The 14,959-nt window shown below is 48.8% G+C and overlaps 1 protein-coding gene across 1 annotated transcript in view; it reads left to right on the forward strand.

The window, feature by feature from the left end:
- ESCO1 (establishment of sister chromatid cohesion N-acetyltransferase 1) overlaps nucleotides 1–14,959 on the forward strand; it is a 272,848-nt gene that overhangs the window by 199,360 nt on the left and 58,529 nt on the right. Inside the window, exon 5 of the mRNA XM_078687434.1 lies at nucleotides 3,050–3,170. Within this exon, the coding sequence (XP_078543560.1) occupies nucleotides 3,050–3,170 (121 nt within the window). The remainder of the gene's footprint in view (nucleotides 1–3,049; nucleotides 3,171–14,959) is intronic.

A 14,959-nucleotide genomic window follows, 5' to 3' on the forward strand; every position in this document is an offset into this window, starting at 1 on the left:
CATTTCATTAATCTTGAGCAAGGAATTTTTCGAAAAATTATATTTAGATTTAAATCTCTCAAGTCAGTACATAACTATATTCTCCCATTTGTACTCCTTGTCTCAACTAAAGTCACCAACCATTCAGCGTGTTTAACCTGTTCGGTTATAACAAATTTCTTGTTGACTTCGTGTCTTACAATTCTCTTGGGAGTGACTCCCTTCTTGAGCACAGTCTTAAAATTAAACCCTTTAAGCCGACCTATTTACCTGAAACCTCACTAGGAAATTCAGACAATAAAACTTTCCCCACCATATCTCCTTTGCACAAAACAGTCACTATCCTGTTGGGATTAGGAATGATCTCCAATGCTCTTTGATCAATCCAACCAAGTACCGATGGACCTTCTTCCACAACATTTAATTTACCATACGCTTTCTTGTTTTTAAATCCAAATAGAATTCTGAGAAACCCCACCCTAGGTATGGGATCTCCATTGAAACATTCTGGTGTTACATCTGGAGGTAATAATTCTTCTGCTATCATTTCTACAAATGTAGCCTTTTAAGTATGTATAGCAGTGATTATATATGGAGATCCATAGCCAAAACAATTAGCATATCTACTGTTAGATTCTGCAAACGAGTTTGTTGTTAGACTTGGTACTTAGTTCACACCCCATATTGTTCTCAGTACTAAGGATACAATCATTGTTCATATTAGAATCAGTACTATCCTTTTCAGAATCAGAAGGTGTTCCACATTCCCTTACGACTTTTACCGTACTCTGGTTACGCTTCAAATAGCCTTTATTACCGGCAAAGGACCACTTCTGGTTCACATCGGAGCACATTTTGGAATATACAAGGTGGTCCTTACTCCCATATCAGTAACATTTCTTCTCATCATTATCTGTCTGTATATCTCTGTATTTCTGGTAGATGAATGCCTGTTGGGAATAATTTTTTCCTTGCATCCTCCCTGCTTTCATTTTTGTTGTGCCCTGTTTTACTTACAACCTTTTAACTATTTATATTCTTGTCACACACAATAGCTTTAGCACATTTCCTGGCTACTTCAGCTGTACACACAATTGCTGTGACTTCCGTTAACTCTGAGTCCCCATGAATCCACAATCTTGCCTGACCAGCTTTATTTTTCACATCATAATAATTGTCTCGTAAGAAATCATCATGTAAATGGCCAAATTTTACATGTAAGAGCTAGCTTTTAAGAGCAAATACGTAATCCTTTAATTTCATCATGCTCTTGTTTCTCCTTCAATTCTCATACTTTTAGAATCCGGCTAATATATATTTTTTTCCTCTTACCCATAATAGTTTTACAGATTCTCCATTATTATATATATATTTTTTAATTGTCATTTGTCAAACACATTTTTCTAAATAATGTCTTAAAGTCGTTCAATAGTGTATCAGTCAAAACCTTTTTCATTATGCTTTTTTTAGTACTTTTTGTTTTGAAAGTAATCATTCATCTTGCTTTTGTGCTTGTATTTGCATATAAGTAGATACAAGTCTGGGAACATTACAAATTGCCTTAAATTGTTACATTTGCACCATTAGTAAATTTATTTATGTTGGAATGACTGTCAAGAATGCAAGATGTGTGCCGAGGCACAGTGCTGACAATATATAGTGGTCTTGGCACATATGATCAGTCTTATACCATTAAAGGATGGTTGTTGGGGGGCATATAGTGATTACTCTGGCTGGGATGTGCTATGGAAGTGGGGGAGGTGGGAAGGGAAAGACAGGAATGAAGTCCTATGCACGATGGTACAATGATGTGATGTATGGCGGAGATCCAATTAGTAGTTATGACAACCAGTAAGGAGAAAGTGTTTGTTTACATTTGTTTCTTTAAATGCTGAATGTGTCATCCTGATATAATTCCTAATAAAGAATTAAAAAAAAAAAAAAGCAGCAAGGAGCCCATAAGTTGAGACATTATCATCACAACCAAACCTTTCTGAGATTAAAGCGTTGACTAACAGCAAGTGTTTATGTACCAAGAGAATGGAAAGATTTTCTATAACACTGAAAGATAATAAAAACAGGCAACTAAAAAAAAAAAAAGAAAAATGCAAGATGTGCTAACACTATTTACTTAGAGTGCAGGCCTTAATAATAAAGGCTTTTTATTAATGAATCAGATATACAAGTTTGAACATCATATACTTATAGATGCAAACAGTTGCCTAAGTGGCTGGCACTCCCTTTTCACATATCCGTGCATTTGTACTGTAAACCACAGGGCTTGTACTACAGATGCATGGTCCTTGGTCAATATAAACTTGAAAATGTGTTGTCCTAGACCCCAAACAGTGTGTCCTGGAAGTCGAGCAATAGGTATTCGACACCTTTTGTGATGGTTTTCCCTATCAACATTCAGGCACTGGCGCAGATGTGGAATTCTTGGTAAACTGCTGGCCATAGGGCGATGGTGGTAATCCTTGACAACATGCTTGCCTTGGTACAATAGTGGTAATTCCTGTTCACATTATAGTCCTAACACTATGGGCTGAGTTCCTGGCAGAATTCTCACTGTTGCACAATCATGGTAATTCCTGGTTAGTTGCAGGCTCTAACATAATAGTGATAGTTTTTTGTAAAATGCTGGGTCTGACACAATGGTAGTAATTCTTCACAGCATGCTGTTCCTGACAGTAGGCTGACCCTCACACAAGGAAAGTAGTCCCTTGAATATTGTGGTCAGCCCATGATGGAGCCACAAATGTAAATTATTTGAGTAAATTAATGTTCAGACATGCTAAGAGAAAGTCCAGTATAAGTGAACATATGTAATAGGCGTGTTAGTGCTCATGCTTAGCTAACCTTTCCTAAGCTCAAGGTAAAATGCTTTTGCCATTTCCAAGGTTTTGGGGAGCGGGCTGGACAAAGCAAACCTTACTGCATTTGTAAATGCTTCTTTACATTTGTGATTCAGATTTAGGATGCAAATGTGACCTGTGTGGACCTTATCTATTGGGGACTGGCCAATTATTTTTCCTGCTGATGCTTTGACTTGGTTTTCTCTGTGTTAAAGGGTGCCCTCGATCAATCCGTCTGCAGCAACAAACAGTGTTATTCCATCTGAAGAAAATCTTCCGAAAGAAGTTAAGGAACTAAAGGAAGCTGTGAAAGATGGTGATAACCAGCTTATTATCGTAAGTTTACTACCACTTTTGGCAGATGTTTACAAATAGGTTCTCTGGAGCAGATGTCCAGATTGCAGTTTTGTCAGATTTTCTACTTTAATTGATGGGCAATCGGATATTCCTACTGGGATCAGAGGCATCCTGTAATACTTTCAAAAGTATAATTTTGAATGATTTGTAACTGCTTTTAAGAAAAATTCTAACCTAAGCATTAAAACACCCACTGCACTGGTAACGTGATACTACTCGATTAAGACCCTCATTACAATGTCTTAGTAGTCCAAATGTTCTGCAAGGTAAAGCTACTGGGATGGGTAACCCATCATCTTTATGTAAAATTATCAGCCCAAAATATGGTGATATAAGCTTAGGTCTGGACTGGGCATGTATTCCTTCACTGAACCGAAGTATATGAAAGTCAGTTTGGTGCCTGGTGAATTACTAATTGCAGCAGCGATCACCCTCCACCATGTATCTGTGTGACCAGCCTCGTTGACATACTTGTTACTCATGTTTTGATACAAGCAGACTTGTACCTACACTCATTGTTCTGATTTCTTAATGTTTTGCTGAATTCTTGGTCACAACTGTCTTGGCATGAAGATATTGAAAATATTACTAACCTGACGATCCCTTTCCAATTTTGCATTGGGATTGAAACATTGACACGCTTATTATATTTGGGAAATATTTAGGTATTTTGTCAAATTAAAAATTTCAGTGCTAACTTGTTAAATGTAATAATACCGTATCGTAAATTGGTTAGTATTTTACTACTGAATGAAGATTGAAAACTAAATAAGAAAGGACTGCATCTACTACAGTTCTTGGGGCCGTACTCATGGTAACATCCCAGAAAAGTTATTTGCTGCTCTGCGTGAGTGCTCTCACAATCATGTTTGTACACTAGCTGTGGTATATCTTGTAAATAAAGAGACAAGCATCCGTTCCTACTGCATGCCCTTTTTGCTATAATTTAAAAAATTTAGATTACTTAAACCATTTTATCGGTCACCTGTGACCACTGGATTTGTTGCAGTCGCCAAATCTAAAAAAAAATACAATTTAGTCTCTGACTCATACCTGAGGTAAACATGGGCCGGATGTACAAAAGTTTTGCGAGCTGATTTGTCACTGCAAAAACAGCATGTGGATTGTACAACTGGCCAAATGTGTGAGATTCAAGCATTGCAGAGGAAACACAAATACATTGCAAAATGCCAATGAAAATTGTTATTTCTTAATTGCAAAACTCAAATGAACACAGCATTTGTAAATGACAAATTGATGAAAACACCAAATAGTGCTCCTAAAATACCTTTACTTCTAACAAGTGGTAATCGTGTACAAACCACAAAAAGGTGCCCAAAATGCAACCAAACCATGACAGTAGATGGTGCGTTATGATTTTGGTTGTGCAGCATAGCCAAAACATGAGAAAAGAGGAGCATGAATCTAGGAACATATTCCTTGTGACTGCACCAGAGTTTTTGTACTGCACAATGGATGTGAGGCAGATATATGCAGTATGTGCTGTATATTTATGACTCCCTTGGTTTACATGGGCCTGCACAATACTGTAATATGACGCACCATGGCAAACGCATACAAATTAAACATGATGCACTGTACAAATGCTGCAATACAGTTCAATACTATTTGTCACTATTTTTTTAACATCTTTATTTTAAAGAGTTTACCTTAATCACAGTAAAATAATAAACTCTTACAAATCTAGGGCTTCATGCCCTCTCCCATCCTTGTCCCCCACAGAACTCAAGTAGGAGCAATTGAAATCCATGATGTTGCAGACTCCAAATCTTTTCGATAGATAGCTTAGCCAGTAGGACTCCCACTGGGTGTCGCCACTGAGCCAGAATCCAATCTTCCTAAACAAAGCCCCCTCTCCCGCCGCATAGCCCTTCAGCTGGTGTACTTCAGCAGCATCGTAGAACGCCACACTTCCTCTATCTCTCAGGATTCCCTCCATACCATACATCGGCGGCCAATTTGGAAGTCCAGCTCCTGTTCCCCCCTCCCCCACCCAACTCCGCAATGACGCAACAGTGAGTGTTGGCCACCTTTCATTCGGATCCCTCTATTCCCCAACTGAGGAAATCATTGGTGATCTCAGTCCAGGTCTCTAGGTCCTCCTGTAACTTATCGTCTTTTGAGATGCAGTTCCTTAACCAAGGTCCATTCCTCCATTTCCCTTGCCCGTACCTCACAGCTGGGTGCTCTTGTCCCCATCCATACAATGGTTATTCGTCTTTATCTGAAAGAGACACGTTAGTGATAGATTCCTTACCTTAGAATATCCACAGGCGTCAGACTGGATCCTGAAAGTTTTGCTCAGCAGTACCCCTGCGCGTCAGTAGGTGGTGTCCTGCCGCTCCGCATCAGTCGCTGGCGTCGTATGCGCCGAGATGACATCACAGAGACTACTTGGGCGTTACCCATGTGCGCTGGTGTCAGTTCTTTCTTTTTTGCGCCAGTAAGCGCAGATCCGGTTAGAGCACGTACCCTAGTCATTTTTTTACTACCTTTTTGAGACTTTTGTCCCGTGTTGGTTTTCTCTGGTGCCAGCAGGGATGCCTGGTTTTAAGTCTTGCGGGACCTGCCGTCGCAATATGTTGGTGGTGGACCCTCATGATGTCTGTCTTTACTGCCTGGAGCGCGACCATGACTCCCGGTCCTATCTGGACTGTAGGCCTATGGCCCAGAAGGCCTTGAGGGGAATGGCTCCGGAAGTTGCTTGAAGTTTGGCACTCATCCCCGTGCCGTTCGAGATCCAAGGGTCGTTCCTGTGACCGCTCACTGAGCCGTCACCACCACTCCTCTTCACCCTCTGATTCGGGTAAGAGACGGCACAAATAGAAGTCGAAGAAGAGTTTTTGCTCTCCGACGTCCCCCCCCGTCGGTCCTCGGATGCGGATGAGGGGGGCAAGGGCTCCGCCCCTGTGGCGCATTTGGAGTCTGGGAGTCCTGCGGCCTACCCGCCTTACCCGGGTCTGTCGGCGACTCCAGCACATATTCAAGAATTCCGTACTGCCATGGACCGCATGTTTAGGTCTTGGGTTCCTGCCTTTGCGCCTTCGGGCTCCGCGGTATCGTGCCTGGATCCTGCCGGTCCGTTGACTCCTGCAGCGGATCCAGCCCCAGCGCCGCCAGCGGCTCCGGCGCCGCAGGATCCTGCACCCCTGGCTCCAGCCTCTGCGGCAAGAGGTCCCATGCTGCCGGCTCCGGCCCTGGCTCCGCCGGCAGCACCGCAGTGGATACCGCTGGTTCCGCCTCTGCCCCGGTTCCCGGAGGGATTTGTCCCCGCCTGGGATCCGAATTGGGAACCGCCGCTGGCTCGGCCCTGGCCGGCGCTGTTCCTGGCGCCGTTTATTCCTTCACCGGTCCCTGCCCCGTCACCGAGGCCTGTGCCTACGGCGCCGGCAGAGGAGGATGACTGGGAAGAGTTTGAGGGCCCTCTTGCTCGTCAGTGTGTTTCTGAGCAGGACTGGGTGGATGACTTGGAGGAGGCCGGTGGCCTCGACGTCTCCTCTGATCCGGGGTTTGCCTCTCCTCTGCCCACCATGGAGGAAGGTGCCTCCCTCGTATATGGTGGCGCTCCGTCGGGCTGCTGAGGTCCTTAACCTCTATCTCCCCACGGTGACCCTGAAAACAAATCTCCTCAGCCGGCGTCCACTTCAACGGAGCCGCTGCTGCCCTTTAATGATGCCCTTACCGAAGTCTTGTTGGGCACTTGGTCACGGTTCACCACAGGGGCCCCTGTGGATAAGAACGTCGCCAGGCATCACTGCCCGGCGCGGGGTGACCCTGCCTTTCCGACCACTCATCTTACACCCGAAAGTCTGGTCATTCAAGCTTCTACGTCTCAGAGTGCTTTTCCCATAGCTCCGCCGGATAAGGACTCTAGGAAATTGGAGCACTTTGGCAAGCGGTTGTTTTCTTCGGCCAGCTTAGGACGGCAGTCAGTGAACACCGCATGCCTCCTGGGCCGCTATTCCCACGCGGTATGGGATTCCGTAGCAGAAGCGTTGCCTCAGTGCACGGAGGAGGTCCAGACTGTGCTGTCTCAGGCTGTGGCTGAGGGTAAGGACGCGGCTAGATTCGCCATTTGTTGTGGCTTGGACACCGCGGACTCCCTCGGTAGGGCAATTTCCACAACCGTGGTGCTTTGGCACCACGCCTGGCTGAGGGCCACTGGGTTCTCCCTGGACGTCCTGAGCTCGCTCATGGATATGCCTTTTGACGGCCCTCGCCTGTTTGGTGATAAGGCTGACACGGCACTGGAGCGCTTTGAGGACTCTCGATCTACGGCTGAGTCCTTGTCCTTTCCACCACGTTTCATTCCTTTTGTGGCCATGGCAGTGGCGCCCCTGGCTATTCGTTCAGTCAAAAGCCTGCGCAGAACCAGAATCGGCTTACCCGTGGGCGCAGAGGCCGCCGAGGTGGCTCCGGGGGCCTGCGTGAGGCTCAGCCCACCTCTGCCCTCACTACGTCTACCCTCCTAGTCTGAGCCTCGGGTCGCACCCCACGCCAGTGGGTGGCAGGATTCATCATCACCTTCCCCATTGGCGTTCAGTCACTTCCGACAGGTGGGTGCTGCAGCTCGTCCGGAGGGGCTACTCCCTCCTGTTCGTGTCTACCCCCCCGGCCATGCAACCTCGGTTCCACCGCATGTCCGGGGATCACTTTGCGCTTCTCCAGCAGGAAGTTATGGACCTCTTGGCCAAGGACGCCATTGAGCGCATTCCTGGGCCAGAAGTAGGACGTGGTTGTTGTTCCAACTACTTTCTGAACCCCAATAAGGACAAAGTGGGTTTGTGCCCCATTTTGGACCTCCGAGACGTTAATCGCTTCCTCCGGAAGGAGAAGTTCAAGATGTTGACTCTGGTCTTGGCTGCCCTCGACCCGGGAGACTGGATGGTAGCGTTGGACTTGCAGGACGCATATTTTCACATTCCCGTCCTGACAGCCCACCGGCGTTACCTGCGGTTCACGGTAGGCCAGGAACATTTTCAGTTTGCCGTGCTCCCTTTCAGCCTTACCAGCGCCCCTCGTGTGTTCACGAAAGTAATGGCGGTGGTTGCAGCTTACTGCGCTGGTCAGGGGTGTCAGTCTTCCCCTACCTTGACGACTGGCTGTTGAAGGCGGGCTCGCCCCAGGCAGTCTTCACCCACCTTCAGACTACGGCCGACCTCCTGCATTTGCTGGGGTTTTCCATCAATGTGCCTAAGTCGCACCGGAGTCCCTCTCAGAGGCTCCCTTTTATTGGAGCGGTTCTGGATTCAACGCGGTTTCAGGTTTATCCTCCCGAGCAGCGAGTCTGGGATATTCAGGCTATGATTCCGATCTTTCAGCCTCTATCCAGGGTTTCAGTCAGCATGACCCTGAGCCTGATGGCCTCCTGCATCCTGCTAGTGCAACATGCCAGATGGCATATGCGGGCTCTGCAGTGGGACCTGAAGTTCCAGTGGGCACAGCATCAGGGCAACCTGTCCGATCACGTCCAGATCTCAGAGGGCACTGCACGATATTTGCAGTGGTGGCTCACGAATCGTGATTGGGTCAATGGCTGATCCCTCTCCCTTCTCCAACCGGAGCACACAGTGGTGACGGATGCTTCCCTCCTGGGATGGGGAGGCCTCTTAGGAGAGGCGGAGATCAGAGGCCTCTGGTATCCGGCGAAGTCCTGGCTCCACATCAATCTTATGGAGCTTCGGGCGATCCGACTGGCACTGAAGGCATTCCTTCCCTCTGTCTGGGTAAGTGTAGTGCAGGTGTTCACGGACAACACCACTGCCATGTGGTATTGCAACAAGCAGGGTGGGGTCCTGGACCCTTTGGGCTCTGCGCTTCTGGACATGGCTGGAACATCAGGGCATTACCTTGGTGGTTCAACACCAGGCAGGTTCTCTGAACGACCGGGCAGACAAACTCAGCCGTCGGTGCATGATGGATCACGAATGGCGTGTGAACTCGGACGTGGCGCAAGGCCTCTTTCAGCAGTGGGGAGAGCCTTGGTTAGATCTATTCGCCACCGAAGAGAACGCGCAATGTCATCAGTTCTGCGCGTTGGAATTTCCAAGGCGGCACTCGCTCAGAGACGCTTTTCGTCGCGAGTGGAGTTGCGGTCTGTGGTACGCCTTTCCGCCTATACCACTTCTGTCCAGAGTGCTGAAGATCAGGCTCGACCGGGCCCAAGTCATTCTTGTGGCTCCGGATTGGACACGAAGATACTGGTATACCGAGCTACTCTTCATGGTGATCACCCCCCCGATCCGACTGCCTCTTCGGGAGGGTCTTCTTTAGCAGCAGTAGGGGACGGTCCTCCACCCGAACCTGTCCAGCCTCCACCTCCATGCGTGGAGATTGAGTGGCGACAGTTGACAGCCTTCGATCTTCCTCCCGAAGTCTCTGATGTCATTCTGGCAGCCAGGCGTCCCTCCACGAAAACGGTGTACGCCTGCAGGTGGCACAAGTTTGTGGCATGGTGCACAGATAAGTCTGTCGATCCCCTTTCTGCCACTCTTTCCTAAGTTCTTCTGTTCCTTCTTTCCGTGGCCCAGCAGGGCTCTGCTCTGAGCACTATCAAGGGTTATCTTTCTGCCATCTCCGCCTTTCTGCGGCTTCCTGATCAGCCTTCTCTTTTTAGGTCCCTGGTGGTTAACCGTTTCCTGAAAGGCATCACGCACACGTTTCCTCCTGTGCCAATCATAATGCCTCAATGGGACTTAAACCTTGTCTTGACATATCTGATGTGCGCTCCCTTAGAGCCTCTCCATAGCTGTCCTTCGTGTCTTCTTACTCTAAAGGCGGCTTTCCTGGTAGCTATCACCTCTGCCAGAAGAGTGAGTGAGCTCCAGGCCCTTTCTTCTAAACCTCCTTTCCTTTCTGTTCATGCGGACAAGGTGGTTCTAAGGACCCGTCCTTTTTTCTTGCCAGAGGTTGTTACGCCCTTTCCACATCGGGCAGACCATCACTTTGCCCACCATCTTTCGGCCTCCACATCCTTCGAAGGAGGAGGGGCTCCACTGTCTGGACCTAAAACGTGCGCTCTCATTTTAACTGAAATGCACACAGCAGTTCCGGGTGGATGACCAGCTCTTTGTTGGCTACGTGTGTGCAAAAAAGGTCGGTCCGTGCACAAACGGACCATCTCTCTAAAGCCTGTTACTCATTGGCTAAGAAGGAGCCTCCTGTTGGGCTGCATGCCAATTCCACCAGGGCAACGGCAGCCACTACTGTCTTGGGACGCGGCGTTCCCTTGCAGGACATTTGTCAGGCAGCTACGTGGGCCTCGCTGCACACGTTTACCAAGCATTACTGCCTTGACAGACCAGTCCGGAGGGACGGCTTCTTTGGCCGTTCTGTTCTCTGTGACTTTCTGGTGTAATCCTGTTCGCAGACCCACCACCGGGGTTGGTATTGCTGGGGTATCCATTCTAAGGTAAGGAATCTATCACTAATGTGTCTCTTTTAGGTGCACAAGTTACTACTTATTTATTTATTCAAAGTTTTATATAGCGCGAACAAGATCCTTACAGATATCAGAGCGCTTCACAATGATAGGGTAGGGGCAGTAGGAATGAACAGAGATAATGGAAGCAGTATAATAGTCACTGACATGGTAGGATAATAATAACATACATAAAACATATCAATATACAAACAGGTAAACAAGTAATATAAGACGGCACCAGTCATTGATCCCACTACAGAGGTGTTCAGGTACACCTTGGGTGTGTGGATGGCTTATACCAATGACTTAGTGTAGAGAGAACACTGAGTGGGGGCATCGGGAGAGTGAATCAGTAAACCAAAGTGTATCATATATTGGTCGGTATTAAGAGAGTAGCGTAATAATGTCCCCCATCAAGTAGAAGTATAGTGCCAAAGGACAAGGTGAACAGAGATACAGAGCAATGCAGAGTCTCTGATCCAGCACCTATGAGGTTCAGGAGATCTTGGCCAGAAGGATGGTTTTCACCTCTTTCTTGAAGAGTGCAGTGGAGGAGATAAGCCTGGTTTCAGGAGGGAGCGCATTCCAGATCCTGGGTGCCATTCCTGAGAAGGAGCGCTTGTATGTTTTCTCTTTCCGGAATCTACGAGGTTTCAGGAGTAGATTTTTTGTACTTCTATTGGATCTCGAACCTCCTGATATAGACAACTTTTGAGCGAGGTAGTTGGGTGCATTGTGGTGCACGGCCGCGTGTGTCATAACTGCAATTTTTAGCTGTATTCTAGCTTCAAAAGGCAGCCATTTTAGATATATTGTTACACTTGTGTAACGATATATCTGTAAGAGACATTAGTTAGTGATAGATTCCTTACCGCCCATCCCATCCTCCCGGTTCTGTGAATTGATTACTAGGGTTAAGGTCATCCCTTTCAGGGCCCTAGTTTCAATGCACCAGTGGTCAATATCTTGCATGGCTCTGCGTTCCTGGTGCAGAAAGTTGTGTACAGAACTAACGCCAGCGCGCATGAGTGGCGCCTAAGTAGTCTCTGTGACGTCATCTCGGCGCATAGGACACCAGCGACGGAAGCAGAGCCGAAGGACGCCACCTACTGACGCGCAGGGATACTGCTAAGCAAAACTTTCCTGATCCAGTCTGACGCCTGGGGATATTCTAAGGTAAGGAATCTATTACTAACTAATGTCTCTTACAGATATATTGTTATACAAGTAGTAACTTGTGCTTCGCTAACACCCAGGCCGCCTCCAGGAACTTGTAACTCATCTTTGAGGTCCTAGGTTTTTGCACAATACCCAGTAAGCATTGTCGTGGTGTGACCTCCAGCTTTATCCCTGTGGCCTGGCCCACTTTGTCTGCTACTTCCTACCAGTAACTGGCCACTGCCAGGCATGCCCAGGCCACTTGCAAGGAGGCCCCCAGCGACCGGCTCAAGACAATTTGCCTACTTAGCTGGGTATATTTTATGCTGGGTAATTGGTGTAAGGTAAGTGTGATGTAGGAAATGGATCAATTTAAAGCGAGAGTTGCATGTAACACCTCTCATAAGTTCACATGCCATTCCCCACTGTCTATCTGATAAGTGTACCTCCAAGTCCTTCTCCCATGCTGCGCTCCCCCTCATGGACCCCTTTTTTTATCACAGTTCAGGGCCCCGTACAAGTGGATGGCTGGTGTTTGCTCGAGCCCAGCTGCAGAATGCTCCCCAGCACTACAAAGTTGGCCCGTGCCTCGGGGAAATTCGTCCATATCTCCCTAGCTGTCTGTGCAAGTTTGGCAAAGTGCAGAAAGTTTCCCGGTTCCAACCTGGATGTCAACTTAGCATCCTGTAACTTAATTAATGTCTTCCCGGGATACAGGTCACCTGCCTGGAGGCAGGCCCCATCCCTCCAGGTGGTCATCAACATTGTCTCGTCAATGTCTTGAAGGGCGCCCCAGATGGTCATCTCACTATCAAATGGGGGCTTCTGTAATATCCTAGTCACTGTTCTCTCCCACACCTATGCAGTCTGGCAAATTATGCAAGGAACTCCTTCTTCCATTCCTCCCCTTTAATGAGCAATGCTCCAAGGGCGGCATCTCCATGTGTCCCCCCTCAGCAGGCGCTTCTCCCAGTTATCATCCTGCCATAGCCACTTAGCTGAGTGCTGGAGATGAACTGCAAAATACAGCTCTAGGTTTGGCAGTACCACCCCCCTTCCACCCTAGTCTTTTTCAACGTATCCAGTGCCACATACTATGCTTTCCCGCTCAGACCAGCGCAGTCAACAGGCTGCTCAACTGTTTAAATACTGTGGACTTCAAAGGACAAATCGAACTCTGCAGGACATGCAGGCAGCGAGTGAGGGGCAGTAATTTTCCAACTGTCACCCTTCCCATTAGGGGGTGAGAATTCCAAAATCTAAAGGATGCCCTCAACCCATCCAAGACTCTTCCTATGTTGTATTGGTACTGCTTAATTTTGGTGTGGGCGATCATGAGCCCATGATACTGGAAGCTTCAATCTCTTGCCAAATACCCAATTCGGGTAGATGTTCTAGCTGGGATCCGCCAGTGGGAAGAAACGGTTTTTCCTCCTATTCACCCAGAAGTCCGACATTGCACCAAAAGCATCCAGGTGGGTCAGTAGCCGTGTCTGTGAGTCGAGCAGCGACCGGACATAGAACAGTGCATCATCTGCATATAGCAAAAATAAAATATAGGGGTAGTACTCCCTATTTCGATTCCCCATTCTTCAGCTCCAGTCTCAGCACAGCCGGCCAGTGGCTCAAGAGCAAATGAAAGAAGTAGTGGTGAGAGAGGGCACCCTGCATCGTCCCTTTGCCCACAGTCCACTTGCTTGATAGCACCCCCTCTCCTGCGTCTACCCCCCCCCCCCCCCCACACCTTTTGACCCTGGCCATCGGCTCTGTATAAAGTAGTTTAATCCATCCGTAGAAGGAGGGGGTCAGAGTTCAGGTCCTCCAGCACCTCCAGGAGGGACGACCTCTCCAGCATATCATACACTTTCTCAAGATCTACAGAGACCAGCGCTAGTTTATTTTGCTGCCCCCGCACTCCATGTATTACATGGGTCAGTCTGTGCAGGTTCATAGCTGTATTGCATCCAGGGATGAAGCCACATTGTACCTCATGCATCAATCCACCAATTACGGCCTGCAGTCTACCTGGCAGAACTTTATATAGTATTTTGGTATCTGATAGAGACTACTAGCCGCATTTTCCTTCACGTAGCATCACTGCACGCCGGGGGAGGGGCGACATCACGCGACTCCGCCCAGGCGTCGTCCACGTACGGGACGTCAGCGAGATCACGAGACCCGCCCCGGCACGCCTACATCCGTTTTTTCCTTTTCCGCGTGCAACGCCGATCCGGTCTTGCTACGGGCCGGTTTAGGGCCCCTTTTCCTTCTATTTCTTTTTGGTGGAACAATTGCAAATGCCTTCGGGCTTCAAAACGTGCACGTTTTGTGGGCGTCTTATGTCTGCGACGGACCCTAACCTCATTTGTATGTGATGTTTGGGGGAGGATCACGTCACCACTGACTGTGCGGCGTGCCAACAGTCGAAGCCGAAGTCCCGGCGGGAGCGCCGGATGTAACTTTTCTCGGCGCGTCTCTCCAGGTCTATGTCCTCCCCTCGGACTGCTTTGGCGGACGGCTTCAGATACTGCCATGGTCGTCGTCCTCACCCTTCTCCAATGTCACGTGAGCGTTGCTCCCCTGTGGGTAAGTGTTTCAGTTTGTCCCCGGGGGCTGGTGTCCGGCCTGCCAGGGGCGTGGACTCGCCGCAGGTGATGCGGCCCCGTGTGTCGTCCTATCCACTGTATCCCCATGTCGAGAGTCCAAATGGAGACCTCTGCGGCGACTTTGCAGGCCTCGCTGGCGTCTCCTCCTCTTTCCCCTCCTGGGGCTTTGGCGGAACCCTCGCCTTGCGCAGGGCCCTCCGTGGCGCACGCGGCGGCTCTGGACCCGGCCCGACTGGTTCGGATCCAGGCTTAGAGGATGTGGTGCTGTTGGGGTGCGGCTCCTCTGGGGCGGGAGTCCCTGTGGTGTCGCTGGAGGTCGCCGGGGCTCGGGTCGCATCCCTGAGCCCCTATTGGTCCTTTGGCAAGGTGGTTCTGTCTAAAGCCGCGGTGACGCCGCTACGGCGCTGGCAGCAGCTGGGCCGTGCAGAGCCACAGGGGTCGGTGGACCCTCCTATTCCCTCTCCGGGTCGAGGCCGGGTGAGGACACCTCGCCCCTCTCCGGGCCATTCTCGTCCCTCCACACAGGCGGCTGCCTCGTCGGAGGGCGAGTCTGAGGTTGA

This window comes from Lissotriton helveticus, chromosome 4_1, assembly GCF_964261635.1.
Source record: "Lissotriton helveticus chromosome 4_1, aLisHel1.1, whole genome shotgun sequence".
Classification (NCBI taxonomy): Eukaryota; Metazoa; Chordata; class Amphibia; order Caudata; family Salamandridae; genus Lissotriton; species Lissotriton helveticus.